This window comes from Wolffia australiana, chromosome 9 (genome assembly GCF_029677425.1).
Source record: "Wolffia australiana isolate 7733 chromosome 9, ASM2967742v1".
NCBI lineage: Eukaryota > Viridiplantae > Streptophyta > Magnoliopsida > Alismatales > Araceae > Wolffia > Wolffia australiana.
In genome coordinates this window covers 13,932,608-13,958,272 of record NC_135843.1, presented here as the reverse complement: position 1 = coordinate 13,958,272, position 25,665 = coordinate 13,932,608, and the positions used below count along the sequence as shown (strand labels likewise).

At 39.5% G+C, this 25,665-nt stretch overlaps 2 protein-coding genes across 3 annotated transcripts; both read right to left on the bottom strand.

The window, feature by feature from the left end:
* Window positions 1-2,209: 2,209 nt before the first annotated feature.
* On the bottom strand, window positions 2,210-20,401 carry CRLK1 (Protein kinase superfamily protein). Of its 2 annotated transcripts, none has more exons than XM_078580936.1 (8): window positions 20,243-20,401; window positions 18,802-19,164; window positions 12,822-12,975; window positions 11,712-11,838; window positions 11,127-11,212; window positions 10,720-10,791; window positions 4,322-4,525; window positions 2,210-2,712 (listed from the first exon to the last, which is right to left on the bottom strand). In XM_078580936.1, exons 2-8 carry the CDS (start codon window positions 19,110-19,112, stop codon window positions 2,407-2,409), a joined length of 1,260 nt encoding a protein of 419 aa, XP_078437062.1. In that variant the 5' UTR covers window positions 19,113-19,164; window positions 20,243-20,401; the 3' UTR covers window positions 2,210-2,406. The 2 variants fall into 2 exon arrangements, with proteins under 2 accessions (XP_078437062.1, XP_078437063.1); XM_078580937.1 differs by lacking the exon at window positions 20,243-20,401 and adding an exon at window positions 19,968-20,011.
* Window positions 20,402-22,200: 1,799 nt separating this feature from the next.
* Window positions 22,201-24,859, bottom strand: RPL24 (Translation protein SH3-like family protein). Its single transcript, XM_078580839.1, has 4 exons — window positions 24,678-24,859; window positions 23,597-23,635; window positions 23,270-23,500; window positions 22,201-22,598 (listed from the first exon to the last, which is right to left on the bottom strand). The coding sequence occupies exons 1-4, from the start codon at window positions 24,780-24,782 to the stop codon at window positions 22,398-22,400; spliced, it is 576 nt and encodes a 191-aa protein (XP_078436965.1). The 5' UTR covers window positions 24,783-24,859; the 3' UTR covers window positions 22,201-22,397.
* Between the last annotated feature and the right edge of the window lie 806 nt (window positions 24,860-25,665).

The following is a 25,665-nucleotide window of genomic DNA, read 5'->3' as shown; positions in this document are numbered from 1 at the left end:
ATAAATATTAGCTGATTACATAAAACTCCACACGATCATCAAGTTATAGAAGTATTTCAACTAAAACTTTCAAAACATCTCAGTTACTAATATTTGCCACTTCTTAGTGGTGATGACACATCTGATGTATCATAAAATCCCATTTTCTAAGGCCCATTAGAAAGTTGTGGCCCAAGAAGGATATTCTTCTAGAACTGACAGGATCTGCAGAATTATACCTAAAGCCCCTCAAGATCCTTTAACAAGATTTTCTCTGACAAGATCTTCTGACAGGATTTTTCCTGACAAGATCTTCTGACAGAATTATCTCTAACAGGATTTTCTCTGACAATATCTTCTGACAGAATCCTCTACCATATTCTTCTTCTGCCAGGATCTCTGCTCTAACTTGTAAGATCTGCATATCTTTTGATTTCTCCCATTAGGATCTTTTTGAGCCACACAAATATCTTCTAACAACTTCTACAGGCCCTAGAATCTGCAGGATATCTCTGCTCAGGCCTGTCAGGCTGCTTATCATTTGTTTTAGCTTGTCAGATTTATTTTCTCAATGTTTTGAGTTGTCTTACCATGGGTACAATCATTATGGACGACCCTACACTTCTGGTGACCTATATAAGGCCCCCATATACCCCTGAATGAGGATTATTAAAATCTATTGTCTTGTTGAAACTGTTGTTTTTCCCCTCTAAGTTTTCTCTTTGTTAGAGTGTTTGTGTGCTTGTGGATTCAAGAACAACCCCTTGTGAACTCAAGGGTTGGAGAAGCTAGTTCCATGGATTCAGGACTTAGCTCCTTCAAGTAGAGCAAGACTTGTGGACTCAAGTTGTGTTCCTACATCGTTCGCGTACTAAGGATGTATCAACTTAGTCATATTGACTAATTACAGTGAATATCGCAAAACGCTTCATTATAAGGTTCTTACTAAAGTTATTTGAGAGACATTGTGAAACCTCATAAATTATGTAAACTTCTACATGAAAGAGCTTCAATATGTTAATAATATGGTTGAGCCATTAATATCGATAAGTCAAAGAAACATTCATCATGAGCAAGATCATAAATAAAAACATGCTAAAAATCCAGAAGTTACCATCAAATTTCCTTGGAATTATCAATGGCACCCTTATATTGAAATTGTCCTCCTGGAACCAAGTGTTTGAAAAATATACTAGAATACATAATTATGACAGTCCCTATAGTTTAATTGAGAATTGATGGATCAGTACGTCTTATATTCTGAATCTACTTCATCCTTAGTGATGCATGAAGGGATGAATAAATCATTGCCAGATTTAATTTGATTATCTTGAACTTTTGGTTCAATGGGTTTAATACATCTAGTCATGACGATATATGTTCATTCACACATTCATTTTAGGACAAAAAATACAAAAATGATGCATGATAAGGATGACTCAATGAGGATAAGTAGACTGTTCAGACTATAAAGGAAAGAGGCTGATTCATCACTCATTTAAAATAGAAATAGAAAGAGAAGAAGGAAAGTTTGATAAAACTTTATGTATTCACATGTCTACTTTAAACAAACACATGTGTGCATGATGATTTACAAGCATAATTCATTGATTCAGTCTGCAGAAGCAAGGGGGGCAATAAATTCTTCAGATTATAAAGCAATATGGCTAAATATTCACTGATATAAAACAGAGATAAGAAGAGGCAACAGAGAACTTGAGAAACCACTATTTATATACTTTAATTTAAAAAATACAATATGCACGATGATATATAAACATGATTCATTGATTCAAGTCTAAAGAAATGGGGCAAATTCGTCACTCATAAAAAAGAGATAGAAAGAGGTGAGCGAAAATAAGGGGAGTGATTGTACATTTAGATGATAAGAGAGATAGATAGAAGTTTCCATAAGCCAAGTGTGTTCTATGTAGTTATCAACTGATATATTTCATCATAATTAATTGTCTTCCTCATACATCTTATATTTACACTACAATAAATTAACGACAGCAACTTTACAATGAAGCTAATAAAAGAAAATTCTTTCCAAAAAAAGTTAATATAAGAAAAGAAGAGATATATGGCTGGAGTTCTTATAATTATCAACAGAGTTAATTGTCTCCCACATACATCTTATAATTATGCTACAAAGCACACAAAACAGAAACTTTACAAATCCAAAAGTAAATAAATGATGCGAGACAGAAACAGAGAGAGAGAGAGGAGGTAGCCGGAATCCCGGGTGTGTTCTATTTAATTATCAACCGCGTTATTTCATCAAAGTTAATAATTATTCTACAAAGAATATAAGACAGCAACTTTACAATGCCGAAGTAAATAAAGGAAAACAAGAGAGACAGAGATAACGATGATGATGATCATGATGGTGACGATGATGATGATGATGATGATGATGATGTGGGATCATAGATCAGCGAAATCAGAGCCACTGCCAAGAGACGAGGGCCGCCTATGATGATCAGAGATTGCAACAGGAGGATCGGACGGCTTACCTTGGCCTCTGGCGTGGTTCCACGCGTATTGTCGGCCATTGAAGACGGAGGACAACCCTTGCACTATCTCTCTCATAGATGGCCTTCTCTTGGAAACTGGATGGAGGCATCGATGAGCCAAGTTCGCCACGTTAGATAGCTCTACGGCATTGTAGGCCCCGCCGAGCTTCGGGTCGACGATCTCCTCCCATCCGACTGCCTCCGAGTTCATCGCCGCCTTATTCATCATACATTACCATCATTATAATCATGATGAGGAGGGTATCATCAGATGAATGATGGGGATTTTATCAAAGTGTTGTTTATGGTGGCCAACGTTATCAGTCGTCATCATGCAAGATAATGACAATGTCGATCATCATAATTATATATAGAGTAAATGGAATAAAAATTGGTGAAAAGGATCATTTATGAAAGTCTAATGATAATTGAGAGGCCAGCATAATCATGATGAGGAAGGTACCATTAGCAAAGCTTAGTGAAATGGTAGCAAGTATTTAAGCTACATGGTTCGTTGATGAGGGTGATCTTGATGATGGTCAAGGTTATCATCCACCATCATGCATGATGATGGCAATGCTGATCATCATCATCATCAATATAGAAAATAAACTAGGTCAAAATCACGGAATTCGTGGGAAAAATGAAAATATTGATTAGAACCCCCCCATCAAAAACTAATGATAATTTAATACACGATTTTGAAGCTTTTTGGTTTGTTCATGGAAATGATCTTCATGAGGGTCGATGTTATCATCCACCATCATGCCAGATGGTTGGAATGCTGATCATCTCCGTCAGTATAGGAAAGAAATACAGGTGTGCAACATGGAAATTGTGGGCAAAAAGAAAGAAAAATTCTAGGCAATAAGTGGAAATCTACTGATAATGTAATGATGGCATAGCTAAGGAAAAGAGAAATAAACATATCAGCGGAAAATGCGAAAAGGTATGAGAAATCAAACTCAGAATTTTAATTCCGAACTGATTTTCATTCTCTTTGGCTTTATTTACAGAACAAAAAAATCATTAATTTAATCCCCAGCTTGGACCAATTTTACAACATTTAAAAGCTTCCAAAATAAGGGGTGTGAGAAGGATAATTAAACAATGATAATAACATTTTTTCCTTTCCCTTCCGTGCCTAATCCGGGAATGCACTTCAACTTCTTTGATACCTCTTTTTAAGGAAAATGCTACATAATATTTAAAGGTTAAGTACCCTAATGATAAAAGACCTAAATACCCTATAAGAGTGATTATTGAAAAAATAATAATAACACAGGTAAACTATCCCCTGATGAGTAAAGACCTAAATACCCTTACAAGGGTGAAATACATAAACACCCTGACAGTGATATATCATATCACAAAACAGTGATTATTGAACGATAGTAATAATGACTCAGGTAAGGCTAAATATTTTTTAAGGTAAATAACCCTGTTAGATTCAAGTGCTTAGCAACCGTGTTAACGCTATAGCTGATAGCGCGGGCGCTAATTTTCATTGTTAAGCAGCATATTGTACTTCAACAAACCCTAACGATAAAAGACCTAAGTGCCCCACTGGGCTGAAATGATAGAAATACCCTAACAGTGTTTTGTGAATTGTGTCACATAAGCGCGATTATTGAACGATGGTAATAAAAACACAGTTAAGGATGCATGATTTTAAAGATAAGCTACCCTAATGATAAAAGAATTAAATGCCCCAGCTGGGCTGAAATGATAGAACAACCCTGATGATCATTGTCGATCATATCAAATACGACTAATTATTGAACAATTCTAATAATAACACAGGTAAGGCGGATAAAATAGCTTACAAGATCGACATATTCGGTTAGACCTTGCTGAGGATTTCTGCCAGTAATGAGCTCAAAAATGAGGACCCCAAAACTGTACACGTCGCTCTTTTTTGTGAAGGCCCTGCTTGAAACATACTCAGGATCTAAATATCCGAAGGTTCCCCGAACGTTGGTTGCATGTTGGATATCTTTTTCTTCTCTTGATAAGCCAAAATCCGCAACCTAAATCATAAATAATACCCACGATAAACTTAATCCCCTTTCGTGAAAAATAGGGGTGAATTTGTCATCATAGTACAGATTTTCCTTGGGATTTAAATACATAGGTTGAAAATTTTGTCATTCTTCTGAAGTAAGAAACATTCATGAACTTAGAAAACTAAAGATTTTGTATTTTTCCAGATATTTTTTCTAATTGTTGACATTATTTACTCTTCTTTTCTATTCCTTTCCTTCTTAGCCCATTAAGGGCCCTATCTCTAATTAGCACATTAGGGCTAACTATAAGAACACTTGTAGTCTTTTTGTTTTATTATTAAGTATTGTGTTTTTCTTGTTTTCATGGTATCAGAGCATAACCCTAATCCCTACCCCTAATCTCGGATTGGTCGTGGCTCTTCACGGCGGTGTTTCTCCAGCCTCCTGCGTCGCACGACATTCACCTTCGTGCGACAGATCCTTCACGCGGCAGATTCTTCACGCGGCAACTTCTACGCACGGCAATCTCTTCGCGCAGCTGCCTCTTTGCGCGAAGAATTCTGTGCTCTGGGGGCATCTCCTTCGTGCGGCAGACCCTGTGTGCGAAGAACTCTGTGCGCTTGGTGTATCTCCTTCGTGCGGCAGACCCTGTGCGCGAAGAACTCTGTGCGCCGGGTGTTTCTTCTTCGTGAGGCAGATCCTCTGCAGACAGTTTTCCTGTCTGTGTGATTATCCTGTCTGTGGGCAGAAGTCGTTGTTGTGAAGGCCGTCTTTGGATTCTCTATTTGAGTGAATTCACGATGTCTATGGAAAATCCTGAGGCTGGTGTTCGTCCAGAAACCCAGGCCCCTGAGGTGACGCCGGGATCTTCTCCATCCAGTCTTGATCGATCGCCTCCGACACCGGAGTCTTCTCTTGAGCCAGGAAATTGGTCCACTTCGCCTGGACCTTTCTCCTTGCCTAAGATGCCTCCGGATGGAATGTTCACTGGCTTCAACTTGCTCCAATGGCGCCAGTATGTTCAGATCACCCTTAAGGGTCGCCTGATGCGCCATTTGCTGGAAGACGGACCGCCTAGAACAGATCCCAAGTATTACGACTGGCTTGATGTTGAAGGAAGGGGTGGTTCACCGCTGGCTCTTAGACAGCATTTCACCCAACATCAAGGGTGAATTTCTGTCTCACGAGTCTGCCCGGGCTGTGTGGGAAGCGGCCCTTGACAGTCACTCCAAGAAGCATAATATTGCCACACTATATGAGCTAGTACATCGGGCCATCAATTTGCGTCAAGGGGACAGATCTGTCATGGAGTACAGCACGGAACTCATTTCTCTCTGGAATGAGATCGATCACTACATGCCTCCAGACCCTCACTCGGTGGATCGAAAGTACACTCTTCAACTTCGGGTTTTTCAGTTCCTTATGGGGCTTAACCCGGAGTATGAATCTCTACGGGCTCAGCTTATTCACCGGGAGAAGGAACTTACGTTCAAGGACGCGCTTCGTAGAGCTCGGATTGAAGAAGCTCGTTTCCAGCAGACTCAGATGCCGGCTTCGGCTTTGGTCGTACAGTCGTCAGCCTCCACTCGTCCTCCGATGATGACTACGTCGACTGGTGCTTTGCCTCGTGGTACCTCCACTCGGACAGAGGATTCTCCTAAGGGTGATCCTTCGCTTTTCTGCAACTACTGCAAGAAGCGCGGTCACTCCAAGGAGACTTGCTTTAAGCTTCAACGGAAACGCATGCAACAAAGTAATCTTGCTACTGTCGCACCGTCTGTCGGTCAAGTGCCTATGCTGCATGGTCTTCTTCCAACAAATGCTTCGCCTGCCAGCTTCACTCCTGAGGAAATGGAACGTCTCCGGCGATTGCTTGACCCCCCAGTCGTGGGCTCTTGCTCCTTAGCCCACGCAGGTATGTCCACCGTTCTTCCTACACCTCCATCCAATTCTGGGAATCCTACTTCATCCTCCACTTGGCTTCTTGATTCCGGTGCCACTGCTCACATGACACCTAATCCACGAGCTTTTGTGACCTATGAACCAGTTTCTGGCTCTTCCAAAGTGAAAACTGCCTCCGGTGATCTTCTTACTGTTGCCGGCATTGGTCATGTTGCTCTTTCCTCTTCTATACATCTTTCAAAAGTTCTCCATGTTCCTCGTCTTGCTCATCATCTTCTTTCTTTATCCAGCCTTGTCCGTGATCTAAACCAGGATCTTACCTTCACTCCTACTACCTGTTCTTATCGTGATAAGGTATCGGGGAAGAAGATTTCCATTGCTGAGGAGCATGATGGCCTCTACCTAGTTCGATCTTCTTCGTCCTCTCTTGCTGTTGCTGCGGCTGCTGTTTCCTTGTCGGCATCTCATGAGCGTTTGTGGCTTCTCCATCGACGTCTCGGCCACCCGTCTTTTGATACCCTTTATCGTTTATTTCCAAAACTATTTCAAGGTCATGCTGTTGACCGCTTTGTGTGTGACGCATGTCGAGTTTCTAAACATCATCGTACTACGTATCCTATTTCCTCTTCTCATTCGACGAACCCTTTTTCCCTTATTCACACCGACGTGTGGGGACCAGCCCCTGTTCATAGCACTTCCGGTGCTCGGTGGTTATGTATTTTCATTGATGACGCTACTCGTTTCACGTGGGCCTATCTGTTAAAGAGTAAATCAGATATATCTCTCGTTATTCCCCAGTTCTATTATCTCATTCAAACCCAATTCTCTACCTCCATTCGTCGCTTCCGTTCCGACAATGCCAGAGACTATGTCAACTCCACGTTAACCAATTTCTTTCAACAAAAAGGCATTATCCATGAAACCACTTGTCCATACACACCCCAGCAGAATGGTGTTGCTGAAAGAAAGTTTCGTCACATTTTTAATACGACTCGGAGCCTCTTGTTTCACATGCATGTGCCGAAGTATTTTTGGGGCGAAGCCGTTCTTACTGCCATTCATCTCCTCAACCGCCTTCCATCTCGTGTCCTTGATTTTTCTACTCCTATTGATCGTCTCCAGCATTTCTTCCCAAACCTTTCTCTCCGCACCAATCTTCTCCCGCGTGTTTTTGGGTGTGTTTGCTTTGTACCTAACCATCATCTTGGTCGTGACAAGCTTGACCCTCGTGCTCTTCAATGCATATTCGTCGGCTATTCTCCCACCCAAAAAGGCTATTGGTGTTATCATCCGCCCTCTCGTCGATTTATCGTTACAAAGGATGCCACCTTTGATGAATCCACCCCTTATTATCCTTCCTCTTCTCCAATCTCATCCTCTTTACCTCCGCAACCAGATCCTCTTGAATTCCTTATTCTCCCTCCATCATCTACGTCTCCACCAGCGTCTATTCCTTCTCTGCCGGCTTTCCCCGAAGCGTCACCACGTCCTCTCCCCAAGGATATCTCATCCTCCGTTCCTCTGCCAACACCAGTCTCAGATCCTCCTGTTCCTTCCTTGGATTCTCCACCTGTCCTTACCGAGGATTCATGTCTTGCTCCATTGACTCATCCCGAAGCTACTCCATCGGATTCATCTATTCCTCCCTCTGGTGTTCCTTAACCTATCCGCCGCTGTCCTCCAGAAAAACGGTATGGTCTCACCCTCGCTCGTCGAAAACCTCGTGTTACTTCCACTTCCACAGTCCCCTCATCCTCCTCAAACAATCCTCCAGACAATTCTTCATTGCCCTGGTGTCCTGTCCTCACCAGTCACCATTATATCCATTAGCAGCTTCTATATCATCTCATCGCCTCTCCACATCCTACCATGCTCTTCTTACCTCCCTTGACTCTATCTCACTTCCGAAGACGGTGGACGTTGCCCTATCGCTCTCTCATTGGCCTCGGGCTATGGAGGAGGAGCTCCAAGCACTTGCTCTGAATGATACATGGGATCTGGTTCCTCTACCACCGGGCAAGCACTTAGTTGGCAGCCGTTGGGTTTATGCTGCAAAGCAAAATTCCAATGGCTCTATTGAACGGCACAAGGCACGTGTTGTGGCGCAGGGGTTCACACAGCAGTATGGCATTGATTATCAGGAAACGTTTGCTCCTGTAGCCAAGATGAATACTGTCCGGATCCTCTTGGCGTTGGCTGCAGACCGTGGCTGGACATTGCAGCAGTATGACGTCAAGAACGCTTTTCTTCATGGTGACTTGACTGAGGAGATCTATATGGCCTTACCTCCTGGGTATGCCTCCTTAGTCCCGTCTACACCGAGTTCCGTTGTGTGTCGCCTGAAGAAAGTGTTGTATGGCTTGAAGCAATCGACTCGTGCTTGGTTTGGCCGTTTCACCATGGCCATGAAGCACCGCGGATATCGCCAGTGTAATGGAGATCACACCCTCTTCTACCGTCATTCCACGTCAGGGGGAGTTGCCATTCTCCTTGTATACGTGGATGACATTATTATCACGGGTGATGATACGGAGACCATTGCTCAGCTGGCTACTTATCTATCTTCGGAGTTTGCTATTCGTCATCTTGGCCCGTTACAGTATTTTCTTGATATTGAGGTGGCTTATTCTTCGAGTGGGATTTTAATCTGTCAGCGGAAATATACGGTGGACCTTCTTTGTGAGCTTGGAAAGGAGGACTCCAAGCCTATTTCGACGCCGATTGATGCAAATCATCGACTTGGTGCTGATGAGAATGAAGATCTTGCTGAGCCTGGGCCGTATCGAAGACTTGTGGGAAAATTGATTTATCTCACCCACACACGTCCCGACATTGCATATTCAGTGGGTGTTCTTAGTCAGTTTATGCAAAATCCTTGAATGAGCCATCTTCATGCTGCCCATCGCCTTCTTCGTTTTCTGAAGGGCACGATTGGCCGTGGACTGTTGTTCCGTCGTCACAGTGGTCTTCGCCTAGAAGTCTACACCGATGCAGATTATGCAGGGTCTGTGGTTGATCGCCGGTCTACCTCCGGGTATTGTACCTTCTTGGGAGGCAACCTTATTACTTGGAAGAGTAAGAAACAGAAGGTGGTATCCCGATCCAGTGCTGAAGCTGAGTTTCGTGCCCTTGCGCATGGTCTTTGTGAAGCACTTTGGATTACCAAGCTCCTTCGTGAGCTGCAGTGTCCGGTTCCTTCCCCTGTTCAGCTGTTCTGTGACAACAAATCGGCTATCAGTATTGCTCATGATCCCGTCCAGCATGATCGCACGAAGCACATTGAGATTGATCGCCATTTTATTAAAGAGAAGCTTGAGTCGGGAAATTTCTGTACGCCATATGTTCCGTCAGCTGATCAGCTTGCAGACATCTTCACCAAAGGGCTTCATGCCCCTAGGTTTGAGGAGCTCTGTGTCAAGCTGAGTGTGGAAAACATCCACGCTCCAGCTTGAGGGGGAGTGTTGACATTATTTACTCTTCTTTTCTATTCCTTTCCTTCTTAGCCCATTAAGGGCCCTATCTCTAATTAGCCCATTAGGGCTAACTATAAGAACACTTGTAGTCTCTTTGTTTTATTATTAAGTATTGTGTTTTTCTTGTTTTCACTAATTTATCATTTTTTATCCTAAATTACATGATACTGAATTTTTTAAAAATTTATTCCATTTGAAAAGGTTGAAATAAAATAAAATTGAGCCCACTTTTTCCATTCCCCTCCGTCAGAACATCTGGAAATCAAGCAATTAAGAGCTAAATTATACAGAACAAATTGGAAGTGGATATATCCGGGCTCTCATATTTTATCTTCTAAAGCAGTCAAATAAGAGCGCGTGCAATATAAAGACTGAAGAATTCAAAATACCCCGAAAATAAACATTTCTACTTTCTGAATAATATCATTTTTAATAGTTACTTCAATTGAAAATTTTAAAAAGAAGACTTGAGTTCACTTTTTCCAACCCACTCCATCTCAACATCTGGGAATCAAGAAATGACAGTTTATCAATACTTAATTTTATTTAACACTATAGTTGTGGATAGACCATGGCTCTCACATTTTATCTTCGACATTAATAAAACGACGCATAGGTGAAGTAATATAACCGAAGATCCCAACTCCTACAAATTTTATTTCTAATTGTACCATTAATCTCATTTCACGCTAAACTACAAGAAACTGAAGTTTTTATTTTTATCAAAACTGTAAAGAATAAGACTTGAGTCCACTTCTTGCATTCTCCTCCATCATAACATCCTTGAATCAAGAAACTAAAATTTATCCAAAACTATATTAAAAAATTTAGATGCGGATATACCCGGGCTCTCATATTTCCGTCTAGAAGTATATTTGAGGATTTGATGTCACGGTGCACAACAGGTGGAACAGCCTGAGAGAAGAAAACTGGGAACCATTAAGCATAAGAGGGTAAGTCAACACTACCATTAAAAAATACAAAGGGCACGACCATGATCACAAGTTCATCATCGTCCTTGTCCTTGGCCAGAATGATGGGGACGAAATCATCATCACCATCTATTTATCCTGGCTTCAAACGAATGACAATGATGACATCGTTCATCATCATCATCCTTGTCTGAAAGAGTAAAAATAAGGAAAGTGATGAGAGGAAGATGATGAACCCGTCAACATCATCCTGTACTCGACCGCATGGACAGAAAACTTTGATTATGAATAAGAGTAAAAAGAAAAAAGAAATAATACCCCGTCATGCAAGTACTCCAGACCCCTGGCCACGTCTAGGGCAATTGAAATCCTTAGGTCCCATGATAAAGGTATGTGTTTATCACCTATTATTATCAAGAAATATACAACATGATGTGGCACGTACAGTTATAAAAGTATAAATATCAATAAAATCAAGACGCAATTATTTGGAGGGTGACTTGAGACCCCGGAAACAAACGCAGGTTCCTGTTGTAATCTCATTTTGAAATGCAAGAAGAATATTTATATTTTTCAACAATAAAAACGAATCTTCATAAAGGGATATATGGGCCACAAAAAGGATAAGTGAACAACAAACTTTGAGACTGAGAGTCCCAAAGTTGACTGAAGTTCAATCATATTGTCCCTCAATATTTTTTTCATCAAGTTACCAGCATCTAGCAAAACAATGTATCATGAGAAAATACATGGATTGTCCCCATGTAATGTTTAACATTTTTATGATAATTATTATATCAATGGGAATATGTATTAATATCAATTTTTTCATAAAAATGGACACCGTGCAAAATATAAAAACTTACGGACATGAGAGAAAAACTAACTCATCCCGGTACTTACTATAAAGGTGGGAAGCAAGACTGCCATTAGGCATAAATACATAAATGAGCATACGTTCCCCTTTCTCGGAGCAGTACCCCACCAAATTCACAAGATTCCTGTGATGCAATCTTCCGAGAAGTAGTACCTGTAAAAATAATTCAGATGGGAAGATGTATATAAGAAATATGAACGCAAAGAAAGTGGAATAGAAAAAAGGGGGGTTGGGGGGCTTGAAGATTGCACAGTTTGAAGTAAAATGATAGAGACCTCAGGTAGGTCTTCATCGATAGTGATATTGAAAGGGTAGATAGAGATAGAGAAAGAAAGATTGGAGAAACCAAATGACAACAGGATTGGAGCTGCCGGAAAATTCCACACAAGGTATTTAGTGACTCTTTAGTGGAGGACTACATGATTTAAGGGGAACTCCTCAAGGGGATTAGTGTTCGCAGACAATGATGGAAATCGTCATTGTTATTCTTCATAGCCATCGATCATCCACAGCTTGAGTAACAATGATTTCATCATCATATCTTGTGATACGTTCTTTTCAAGAACGTGCCAGAGGCGTGCCTCCAAGAGGCAACGTTTATAAAGGTCGCACGTGTGACCCTACTATAAATAAGGCCAGACAGGACAAGAAGGTGCGTTATTTCAGTTGTTTGGGCAGCGCGAGCTGAGGCTGGAGAGGGAGGCACTCCGCGACCAGAGGGGGAGAGAGGGAGCGGATACCGATCTTCATTATCCCTTCCACCATTCTATCCTCTCCACCTTCTTCTGCAACAATTGGAATTACACATCCGTCTTGGTGACTTGCTATTCAAGGAAATTCTTGAGATAATTGATTCAAGATACTTGATCGGTGTCATCGTGCCATCTGAGAGAGCCAAACAAAGGGAGAGCAACAAGAGGCAATGACGAGACAATTCGTCATCTTTATTTATGTAATGAAATTCATCATCTTCAAGCAGACGAGTGAGCATGAAAAAGAGGGATGCTGATAACTCATCATCGTTCTCGTATTACTGTCATAGTTGACAGCGAACACTATAAAGGGAAATGCCAAATAGAGGAGAGATGCCCTTTCCCACCAGTCATGTAAAGAAAAATTGAGTTTCCAGACAAAACCTCCGTTTGAAATTCTTTCTCCCCTTGCTTAGATTTGCTGTCAAGCACTTTCACAGCCACTGTTTCGCCTGCAGGCATCAGGGCTTTATAAACAGCTCCGAATGCACCATGACCAATAACAGTTGTGAAATTTGACGTGGCCTTTTGCAAGTCCCTGCATAATATGGAACGCAAGAAAATGTTTATTGTAAATATTTTAGTCATGCAGAAAATCACACTCTAATCCCAAGAAAAAGGATGCTCATGCAAAGTCCATCCTAAAGCTCACTTCTATTGACTGACGAAACTGTCATCAGAATATTGTAAATATATTTCACACAGATTAAAATATTCTGACCACTTCTGAGGAAAATATAATGAAAAATACTAAACTTCTCTTAGATCAACTGACAAAACAATCATCAGAATATTATGAAAAAAATTTCATGCAGAATACAATATTCTGTCACTGCTTCGGAAAATACATTCAAAAGGATGTTTATGTGAGCATGTCAGACCCAACTAGCTTCTTGGAGATGAATTTCCCGTGATGCATACATGTGTTGACTAAGCCCTCCAACTCCAGAGGCGATATTGAGTCTTGTAAGACTCAAGTAAATCATCTTTCCAAGCAACCACTGGTAAGCTTCTCCGTTCACAGGAAAAATATCTTCCCCGCTTGCAAGTTTGGCATTGGGATCCTGATACGGTTCCCATTTAAGTATATGAGAAAAGAAAAGGAAGGGGGGCCCAAATAAAGAACGTTGACCAGTCAACAGGCACAGGGGACCTGATACCCCATGTGGTGCTGACGTGGCCACTAACTCCCACTATTGACTGGAAGTGGTAAGGAAATAAAAAATGCCTACAAATATGAGGTGAGACCTCAAAGAAGGGCATCTTTTGGCAGTTAGACTTCTAGGAGGGAGTGGGAGATCTTGGAGAGAGCAGCTGTATGCATACCATCAAGAGTGTCTTCTGAGGGCGTTCGTACCATCAAGAGGAGCTAGCTACAAAAGGATAGGCGATCACTGGGACTTTAGACGAGGGATCTGGCTTTGCATTTACATATGTAAGTAGAATTTCTTGATCTTTTCTTACCAATTCAATTCGGAGAGTATCAGATCCATGAGGTTTGCTGCAGGCTTCCAGTCTAAGTTAGTACGTCAAGCACATGTTTATGTTGAGAGATAAATATTCCCTACTGTGAGTGAACGAACGTCTTCATAGAAAATTCATAGAAAGTCCGTTCACTCACTCTATGCCCAAGAAATAGTTCAATCTGCCCTACATCTTCATAGAAAATTCATTCGACAGGTTCTGACTCGGGGACTCAGTCTCTTCCTCATCACTGCCTATAATAACAATGTCATCAACAAAGACAATCAAGACGGTCAACTTCTGAGGGGATCTGCGCTTAAGAACACAGTACGATACCAATTGCTCTGTGGATATCCGATGGATTTCATGGTTCATGTAAACCTCCCAAGCCTGGCCCTCCGTGATTGTTTATGCCCATATAATGATTTTTTAATTTAGAAAACAAGCCCCCCCTACCAGCAGGCATGTAAGCCTGGAGGCAGTGAAATTTGACCAATTCTTCATGCAACATCATACTGGTATATCTCCCAATTGAAAAGGGTAGACAAAGCAATTAAAATTTGAATAGTGCTGAGCTTTGTAAATGGGGCAAAAGCTTCGAAATAATCAATCATATGCGTGGCTAAAGTCCTTCGCCAAAAATCTGACTTTATATCTCTACAGGAAGCGATCAGAATTTTACTTTGAGGTATAAATCCACTTATAGCGAACTTGAGTCAGTGTCACAAGCTCCCGAGTCATTGTTTTCGAGCGCCTTCACCTCTTGATCCATAGCTTCATTCAACTCCATAAAAAATGGTTCTTTCACAGTTTTCAACAATATAATATTGGTCAAATTTCTCATGAAATATCTATATGTTGTTTATAAGTGCCCATATGAAAAGTAATTAGTCAGCGAATATGATGGTTTTCTTGTCCGACTCCTTACCCCTTGGTGTCAGTGCAATAGGCCAGTACATTTCACCATCTTTCCGACTTGGCGCTTCATCTAGATTTTTCTCAGTTTCCATTGCTTGCTTTCCTCCTTTTAGCTCACACCCCCCTCATTTTCTTCAGCCCCTGGTTATTGTGCTTCAGGAATGGCTTGGGTATCATTAATTCTTTATGTGCTTCCTCAGATGATGTTGGAAAGGAGTGACTTCATCTTCTTAACCTGATTGACATGGCTGATCATTCTGTTTCGGGGGCTCCTTGTACTGGAAAAAGGTCCCCTTCTCACTAAAAGTGATGTTAGTTGAGATAAAACACTTCGTGAAAATGGTTTCATGATGTAACTCCAGTCGTAATCGTCAAGAAATTGTAGTATTGGTGGGTTGTATGTACACTGCAATTCAATCTTGGCAAGAAGAGAGATCAAAATAGAAGGATCAGCCAGTAGATACAGATCTGAGTGAGTGAAGATTGAAGAATGGAAATCAAGAAAAGGAAAGATAGGGTGGAGAGCTAGGCTACATCAGTCAGGCTCTTTCTCCGGATTAGAACATCTCCATTCAGCCACTCACCTCGGCAAATTTAGCTAATGATCTTCTTCGATGCCATATGGGTGAAGATCTTATATATAGTGTCTCCATTCTAGCCAAAACACCCATTCAATGGGGCTCTTGTACCACGCATGTCTCCGTCCTGAGGTACTACTTGCTCTTTCTGAAGTAGTGCCTTGGGAGATTAGTATCAATTCATAACATTTGTAGCCCTTTTGTATAAAATAATAGGCCACCATCACACAATTTGCAGCCCACGGATCAAGTTTTGCCTGTTTGAATACATTGAACAGAAGGTCCAGCGGATTGTGAGAAGGCCATTGTTTAGAAGGGATGTGGTACATGAGTGAATACCATTTGAAAGCCAGAGCTTCCAATTCTACCCAGAACCACGGAAGAGACGCCAGTTTAGGAGGGTTTACAAGCGGGTGCAAGGAGCAGAAACGATTTTTTTATTTTTTTAATTCCTTCAGTACCTTTAGGATTATCATCGCCACATTTCTGTGTTAAGAGCCTAGTTCTCAATAGCGCATCAATGTGGTTAGTTGGACCAGAAAGACTCATCCTGTAGGTAACAATTGGTTGAAGATGCATGTTAGATCAAATTTAAAAAAAAGGTCGCAAGTTGGCGAGCAGGAGCAAAGTCCTAGACAATTTGTTTGGTGTCTCGGAGTTGTCATATTCCTATTAATGATTGTGATAGCTTTTACAGGATACATACCACCTTGGGGTCAGATGAGCATTTGGGGAGCAACAGTAATTACAAGCTTAGCTAACCAGATACTTTTAGTTGGAGATACCATAGTGACTTGGCTTTCGTGTGGTTTTTCCATGTAAAATGCCACCTTAAATCGTTTTCTTAGTCTCCATTATTTACTCCCCTTTATTTTAGTAGGTGCCATTTTTCCTCATCTGGATCAAATAATCCATTGGGTGTACATTCAGAGATTTTTAGTAGGTGCCAGTTTTCTTCATCTGGATCAAATAATCCATTGGGTGTACATTCAGAGATGCTAAAATAGCTTCTTACCCTTAATCAGAGATGCATCAATATGGATCAAATAATCCATTAGGAGTACATTAAGAGATGCTAAAGTAGCTTCTTACCCTTATTTTATGTAAAGGATCTATGAGGTTGGGTAGCTTTTGCTATATTTTTTTATTTGGATTTTAATGCTCCTAATGTTTTGGAGCATCCTGACAATTATATACCGGCAAATCCGATGTCCACCCACCTCATATTGTGCCAGAATGGTATTTCCTGCCCATCTATGTCATTCTTCGCAGTACAGATGAGTTTCCATCACTACAGTTCATTCCCGGAACTGGTGTGTGACATGATTGCGAAAGTAGTTTCTCCCGAGCAGTCCCCAATATGTAGCCAATTCTTCTCTCTGATCTGCCATCTAATTCACCTCAACCCCAGCAGTTAGAACCTTCTCTAAGAGCTGTATATGTCATGAATTTCGAAATTTAGGTTGCATCTGGTCAGTTGCACCACAATGCATCATCCAAGAAAAACCCTTTACATTCAAGAAACTGAGATGATAGGAACTAATGTGGGACATCGCCAATGGAAAGAGATCTGATGGGGTGGACGTCGGCACTCTACTACAAGGAGGAACTTTGTCGATGCAAGATACAAATACCAATAAGTCTTTTAGGTCGTCATATTTCATAGGGAAATCCAGGAAAGGGATAAAACAATAAATTGCCCTCACTGGGCTTAAGTCACAGTTGGGAACGTATTATAAGCTTTGGCTTCAACTGCAAACTAGTGAAGTGGAGCATAGCAAACCCATCATACAATACATTTCTTCCTTCAACTTCTCCAGTTCATTAGACTGTCCTCGGGCACCAGTTCCCATTGGCTCTTCCAACTTGAGCATTGCATCAGTCCCTTCAGGATTCTGGTTTTCAGCTACATAAACTTTCCCTTGGTTTGTGCATTCTTTCCCTTGCTGATTTGGTTTCCCATGTAATTTCCAGCAGTCTTCCTTGCTTTGCCTTCCTTGTTTCAGAAAGAATGAGTAAATTGTCCTTAGAGCCTCCTTTATATGTAATAGGTTTGGACTACCTAGCTTGGTGTGTATTCCCATCCTCCATTGAAGAGATGGGACTCCGAACTTTCATCACTTCATTCTTCTTGGTGGAGAACTCCATTGTCACTCCTTTGTCAGTCTCTGATAGTTGGTTCAGTCAACTCTCTTACTCCATGAGAATGTGGATACATTCATCCAACTCAGGGTTCTTCTCTCAACACAACATCGGCTCCTGACCCCTTTATACTCAAGTCACAAGCCCACACAAACGCATGTGCAATGCCTTCCTAAACATTGGGGATTCCTGACTGGGAAATAGTAATCATTTTTTCTCCAGGCTGGTTTATTGGACATGCATCTTTCATTATCAACCTTTCGCCTTGGACTAGGTAAGTTGCCTTGATTGCCACCACATACAGAAGCCATCCTATAGAGCAAGGAGCTCCCACTGCTCCTTGCCGAGGCCATGAACAGGAAGTTCTCATACATCTCAGGCATCATAGCATCGAGAAGCCACTCATGAATGAGGGCTTCCTCCGCTTCCCATTTTTTGTTTACTTTGGATGAGCCACATCTGAATGTCCCTCACTCAGGTGACTTGCCGGACCCCATCTGATTAGTATCGGTGGATCTGGATAAACATGAACATTCTTCGCCAAAAAAAGACATCCAATATATTAAAATACGGTGAATTGCATGGATACTCTAATTGGGCTCATAGCGTACTAAATTTACATAAAAAATGACATTATCCATGGTACTAAAAAAGTTGATCATTATTCATTAAACGCAATCATCCATGATATTGAACCCAGTGAAAAGCTAAAAGTAGGAGTAGAATTCCGTCCTCAGGATAGAAAAACATCATACTTGTATGGATAATTTTGTAAGAAAACGAAAGTGCTTCTTTTTATTGGAATATAAAAATAAGGGCTCAGTTTGCTCTTAGGTCCATGTCAAATACGACAGTCGCAGTGGGACTGAATAAACTTGATCATTATTCCTAAAAAAGTTATGATTCGTAATATACATGACCCTGTCTGTAGTTGAAAATAGTAGAAAGCCATCCTCCAGAGGAAAAACGATTTGTACGGACAATTTTACTGGAAAAGTAAATTGCTTTCATTTTCTAATGGAAAATGAAAGTAAGGACTCGTATTGTGATTTGGAAACGCATCGAATAGCTGAAAATAACAGTGTAAAAGGCAATTTGTAAGAATACGTTTATTTAAACATTAAAGTATAGTTCAAAAAAAAAAAAAACATTAAAGTATAAATTCATATTTTGTTAAAGTCCACAGTAAATGGATAAACTTGATCATTATTCATCACAAATAATCGTCCCTGATATTAAAAAAATGGGCTAGAAAAACATACTTGTACGGATACTTTGGCACTCCAGAGGCAGAAACTAGACTTCTCCTCCTGCTTCCTTCAAGCCAAGAGGAGACGCGAAATTCTGTGGCCTTAGGTGACTCCATCCCAAAAGTAGAGTCCGACAATATGGTAGAAGTATCATCACCATTTGTACGAATGGGGATGGTTGAAGCTCTCCTTGAGTTTGTTTTCCCAATAGCAGAACGTCTGTTATGTATCCTAAAGCAAAGATAGGCGGCACCGGCCAAAAGCACTCCAATTAGAACACCAGCTGATAACCCAATCGTCAATCCCCATGAAAGAGCTCCCATCTCATCACTTCAGCCACACGTTCAGATTCTGGATATTGATCCATGCAGAAGACTGAAAAGAAAAGCAGCTATTCAAGGTTAGATTCCATTGTGGAATCCTAAACCAAAAAATTAAGGCCAATTTCTCAAATAATAATGTCACCAAATATAGATAATGAAGTTGCATTCAACAATTAATGCTTCATGTCCAACGAAAGAACTCTTGTAGTAAGGGAAATTTGATATGGATGGGTACAATTTTTCGGCATTTTACGTTCTGTTCCAGTTAGGAGTGCATGTAACTGATATACATGTTCTCACTTAAACTGACCGCACGCAAAAGTAGTCCTCGCAATTCTTGCTTTTAGCAAGGTTTGATGCATTGAATCATACCCCCACTTTCATCGGAATCCCGATATAAGGGAAGAAATTGAGCAAGAATACAAATATATGGCACATTTTCCTACATCAAATAAAAATAAATAGCGACAGCAGAGAAAGCAGCAAGAATCCTAGCCATGATTATCCCGCTGAGATGCGGAATAAATTGAAAGCATGAATTTTACCGATATATTTTAACTTTGAAGCTGCATTAAACAATTTAGGCTTCATGACAGCCAAAGAACTCGATTATGATCGGTACAATTAGTAAACATTTTACATTTGGTCCGTGTAACAGTTGTTTACCGCTCATAGCGTAGTTCATAACCGCTTCACTAGATACTTCCCCTTATTCTTACCTTCAGCTCGGTTCGATGCTTTGAAGAATCCCCGAGACTAGAGAAGAAATTATGTAATAACAAAAATATACACCACATTCTCGCACATCAAATCAAAATAGAGAGCAATCGCTGAGAAAGTAGCAGAAATCCTAACCATGATCATTCCCCTTAGACGCGCCACATTAGAAAAGTACACATTTCCGTCGACAGATCTATATGAAGAAGCGACATTAAACAATATACGCGTCATCACCGACGAAATTCTTGAGTTTATATTTCCTTCATACTTTGAAGAATCCACAATTAAGTGAAGAATCCGTGCAATAAAACGAATACACAGGAAATTATCAAATATCATAGCAAAACAGATTGTGATCACAAATCATGATCATTAAGCGTCCAAAAAAAAACATCAGACAAAAGCATCACCTCAAAAACCTCTCATTGGAGACCGATCAAACAACCGCCAACGGCTTCATCTTGTCGATCGGAGAAGAACGACGAGCGGAAGAGAGAGGGAGAGAGAGAGAGAGAGAGAGAGAGAGAGATTTAGAGAGAGAGAGGACAAGAAAAAGATCAAAAAAAGGAACGTGGGAGTTGAAGTACATTAAATATCTGTCTTTATTTCCACCATAGACATCGTGACAGGACGCTCCTTGACTATTTACCCTCCCCAAATCCATAATTTACAATAATGCCACTCTATTTTAAACTAAGCAACGTTAATACCCCCCCTTGGGAAGCAGTGACCGTTTGACCATGAGAGAGAGAGAAGAGTTCAATAGTTATTTAATATATCGGAAAATATGCGGGCTATAAATAAGCTCTAAAAATATAAATGCTTAATTAAATATAATTTTTTGTCCAAAACAGTTGTTGTTAACTGAATTTTGTTCAATTTAATTAAAAGTATAATGGTCCAACAAGGGAGTGTGGAATTTTATTCAATTTAATAACACTCCTACGATGGATAAAAAGCATAAGTTGTATATTTAATAATTTTTATTTCATGTTACATAGGGGCCTCCATGTCTTCCAGTGATTATGTGGATAGTGTGTTCATTAGACATTGGAAAATGTAAGCTTATTGTATTGACACAATAACAGATCATAAGTTTTAAATTATGGTGGTATATGAAAAAATGAATTCCGATTTAACATAATCATGATTTCTAATCATTCTTATTTGATAACGTCTCATTTGCAAATTGCATGTCAGTCTGGCATCTAGGATGAGATCAAATGAGAAAGTCTAAGGACAGACAAAGGGATGCATATTAAATTGGGATGGCCTAATTGTATTATTTGGCTTTCTATGGAATTAAATAACTAAAAATAATGTATTTTCCAAATATAGTTTCTATTTGATATACAGATATACTCTACCATTCCTTATTCATGTTCAGAACCACTATAATGAATTCAACAGACGTATTCCCTCGTTCGAGTTCAACACATTATTTTTCAACATAATATGAATTATATATAGCCTCCTCTTTTGTTCAGGATCATGTGTGCAAGTTATTTTATGTTGGAATATTCATATACACTTAACTATCCATAGCAACACTTATATCATCTGAAAGAATATGGCAAGTATGTTATCTAATTTCTTGGGTTTATTTAGTGATATTCTATGCTGATCGATTTGTGACTAGTGTCTTGAAATAGAAAACAATATTTCAGGTGATTTAAAAACATAAGTTAGTCACATCTTGATAAAGACAATGTGACGCGACTTAATAGAAGGAAACTTTCTACACAGATCAATAGAAGGAAACTTCCTAAGAGGAAAATCATGCATATTCCAAATATATTCACTGCAAGTTGTATCAATTTTTACATGGTTAAGACATCACATGTTAGTAATTTAAGAGAGAGTATATAATGAGAGCTTCCTAAGGATCAATAAAAGAAAATTTGGAAGTTTTTTGTCGAAACTTTCTACACAATAGGGGATTCACTCAGGATATATAACTATAAACATTATCTAGTTGTTCCTCAATGAAATGATGATGATGATGAACATAAGTTAAGACTTTTGAATCAGCATGTGGCCTAAAATGGAGCCAATAGAATCAGCATCTATAAACTCTATCCTGAAATAATACTGCTTTGTAAACTCTATTCTCATAAATCATACATATAATGAGGGTTTTCGCTTCCTACGGTGTTGTAGATCATCGACATTAATCTTAAATAAAAATGAACAATCAAGTCATTCTCCAAATGAATGAAGATTGTGCCTCTAATCTCTTGTCCTCTTCTTGTCCCCAAGACATACAGGTCAACCTTCTAATTAAGTTCATGACCTAGAATTGGCATTCATGAAACCCTAGAGATATAACTAGAAAAAAAAAGCAGAAGAACTGCATCTTACACAAGAGTTATTCAAATTCCAGACTCAATACCTACCCAATAAAATTTCCAATAAGGTGAATAGAAGAAACCAAAAAAAAAACTTATGATTAAGTTTCTCAAAGAAACCCTCAGTCAAGGATGGGTACCTCCATAAGCCTGCACAAAGTGGGGACTAGAATAACAAGAGATTCAACCAAGTTGCAGCAGCTCGTCGAGGTTTTCATTAGGATGATGTTGCTACTTTCTCTGTGTTTCTCTCTTTAATTGCGCTCTTCCACTTCTCCACGCTGTCAATGATCTCCCCTGTTTTGATGAGATAGCGAACACGCGAGCCGTCTTCGAGAATCTTGTGCCCCACCCGGCTCGCCACGTTCTGTTCTTTAGAGTACAACATCACGTTCGAGCTGTGGATCGGGCCCTCAATCTGTTTACATCATGAAAAAACATTCTCATTAATGTATACTTAAAAATAATGGATTTTGGATGTGGGATTTACTTTGTTTTATGACTTCATAAAATTAAACAAGAAAATATGTTTGATACTGACCAGATAGGACGCACTGAAAGCCAAACGTATGCACATGAATACTTGTCCGGATGAAATTTATTAATGTAAGATTATTAATGTTCCTTCTAAGTAAATAGAAATTGTAAAGTTGGCAATTCACGCAGCAAAGTTATCTCTCGTTCAACATATGACGACAGAAAATAATCATGATCAGGGCAGATGAAGGACAACTCTTATTTGTGTCGAATTTTGAAAAAAATATTCAGTCTCCAAGAAAATAGTTAAAATTCAAGTTAAGATGAGCAGGAACAAACACAAGCACATCGTCAGACTCACTGAAACATTCGTAAGGAGAGGGAAATAATTATTTATACACAAAATATTCGGCCCAAAAAAAGGTTATAATTCAACAGCATTCTTCAGTTTCTAAGAAAATGGTCCTAATTCAGATCAAATTTTGCAGAAAAGTACACTCACCCGAAAACATTTGTAACACCAGGAACATAAATAACTTAAAACTAGTTTAATAAAAACATAAAAGATATAAACTACATAATTCAACCAATCTGAGATATTACTCTATTTACCTGCAAAATCTGCCCTGGCTCCCCTTTCTCTCTGCTCTTCGCATGCTTTGTCTTCAAGTTGATGTCCTTGACAATTACTGTGCTATTGTGCTTGAATATCCGAACGATTTCCCCAGTCTTGCCCTTCTCATGACCAGCAATCACTTTCACAGTGTCTCCAACCTTTACATGCATCTTGTGTAGAATAGGAAGGCTGTTTGGCTTGCATTCCTTCCTCTCCCATCTTTTAAGCTGCATTAAAACAGACGAAATTCAAAGGTATTCTTGCATGTGAAACAGATTAATGAAAAATTAAAATGAAAAGTATTAGACGTTGAAAGAACTGACCTTCATTACAATTGGGGCAGTCGGCTCCACAGTCCTGACCTGTACATAATGAATATGATTACTTAAGAGATCAAGATTTTTCACGTGATAAGGGCAGGTTTTGTGCATCGGACAAGAGTCTGGATTCGGTATTGTGAAGAACAGTAGCAATGAAAATGGGTTGGATAGGAATTATAAGATGACGTTCTGAAGTTTGCTATACTCAATGTAATAAACGAATGATCAAAGTTTTTTTTGGAAGAAATGATCAAAGTTTTTTTATTAAGATATTCGACAGTATAGATCATAGTCCCCAATTTTTTTTGCATTAAGCTATTAGAAACATTTTTTGTACGAAGAATACTACATTATATTCAACAATTTCTCGAATGAGGAATACTAAATTATATTCAATATTTCGAAATTATAGAAGACTTTAAAAGTATTTCAAATCAGTCGTTCCTTAGAGAACCCAAAATTGCTCTTATGGCCAAAAATAAGCAAAAAACATGAATTGTCTCCGAATTGTAAAAATCTATGAGAAGATTTCCCTCCAGTTCTTCCTTAAAGAGCCAACAAACTGCAATAAAGAAATGAAAATACCCAAAATAGAAACCAAATTGGGAGAACAATGAAAGAAAACAAAAGGCCATAACTTCTTACATGGTAACACTGATTCTTCCTCAAACATCCAAACGATATGACTGAAGAACTTCGACACGATTGAAGAAAAAATCATATTACAGAAACGATACCCTCCTCGCCGCGCTACGGAAGAATAGAAAACAATTGACAGACATACACTCCCAGAGGAAGGAAAGGGCAGCGCTAGATGCCACATTTAAAATCATTGGATGTTCAAATGGCTAAATATTTCCAAATTCAATCAAATAAAATTGAAAAATACAACATCACATTCAATCTCTCGAATCTACAGAACTCTTCCGAGAAGATTCCACACCATATCATCTTTCTAGAACCCAAAAACCGCAATTCTGCGACGCAAACACCCAAAAAAACTCCAAAATTCATTTTTTTTGCAGAAACGTAATCTCTTGCTCTCGCTTCGAAAAAAGAGAAAACAACAGACAGATCGACTCACATTCCCGGAGGAAGGGACGGTTTGAGCAAGACGCTGGCCGAGGAAGGAGCTCGAGGAGAGAGAAAGAGACGTCATCGAGCTCTGCAGCACCGCCATGCCCACCATCTTCTCTGCAAGAGGAGAGAGAAAGAGATGGAGATAGGATAGAGAGAGAAAGCGCCGGACAGTGGAAAATATGAGAGGATAAAAGCTATTTAATTCCCTTATCTTTGAATGCCAGCATCCACAAATAAGCCCAAATCGGCCCATTAGTGGACTTTCTTAGTTTATATACTGGGGTATTAAGTGTATATAGATTGATGTATATTTCTGAAATGTAGTTTAGTTCATGTACTAAAAATGATTGCCAAATAATAGCATAAAGCATAGTTTTGAAGGGTAGGTCAGTTGTATAGTTGAAGAGATAATCAAATAATTGAATAGGGGACTAGATCGATATGGATTAAAGCATTTTTCAATGTAGATTAATTAGTTACTCAAATTGAAAGTCAAGTGGTGATAGGGGAAGTAGATGCATTTGGATTAAATTATATTTAATTTCCTTATCTTTAAAGGCCACCATCCACAAATAAGCCCAAATTGGCCCAGTAGTGGACCTCCCTATAATATCTCCTGACCTGGACTTTGTTAATTAAGATAATGGATTATTGAGTGTATATAGACTAAAGTACATTTTTGAAATGCGGGTTAGATCATGTACTCAAAGTGATAGCCAAATAATAGCATAAAGTATAGTTTTGAAGTATAGGTTAGAACAGGGGACTAGGTGGATATGGATTAAACCTTTTTTTTACGTAGATTAGTTATTTACTCAAAACGAAAGTCAAGTGGTAGAATAGGGGTAGTAGATGCATTTGGATTAAATTATATTTAATTCATTTATCTTTGAAATCCAGAATCCACAAATAAGCCCAAATAGGCCCATTATTGGACCTCCCTGTTATATGTTTTTGACTTGGACTTTAATAATTAATGTAATGGGCTAGTA

Bases quoted from the DNA above. Each gene is read 5' to 3' on its own strand.
- CRLK1 (XM_078580936.1), bottom strand. From the start codon at position 19,112: ATGGGAGCTCTTTCATGGGGATTGACGATTGGGTTATCAGCTGGTGTT. The intron at 12,976-18,801 runs GTATGTTTTTCT...CATATTATGCAG, and splicing joins GTGCCAAAGTATCCGTACAA to GGACTTGCAAAAGGCCACGT. The intron at 11,213-11,711 runs GTAAGTACCGGG...TGATAATAATAG, and splicing joins TCTTGCTTCCCACCTTTATA to GTGATAAACACATACCTTTA.
- RPL24 (XM_078580839.1), bottom strand. From the start codon at position 24,782: ATGGTGGGCATGGCGGTGCTGCAGAGCTCGATGACGTCTCTTTCTCTC. The intron at 23,636-24,677 runs GTGAGTCGATCT...CATTATGTACAG, and splicing joins CCGTCCCTTCCTCCGGGAAT to GTCAGGACTGTGGAGCCGAC. The intron at 23,501-23,596 runs GTCAGTTCTTTC...GTTTTAATGCAG, and splicing joins CTGCCCCAATTGTAATGAAG to CTTAAAAGATGGGAGAGGAA.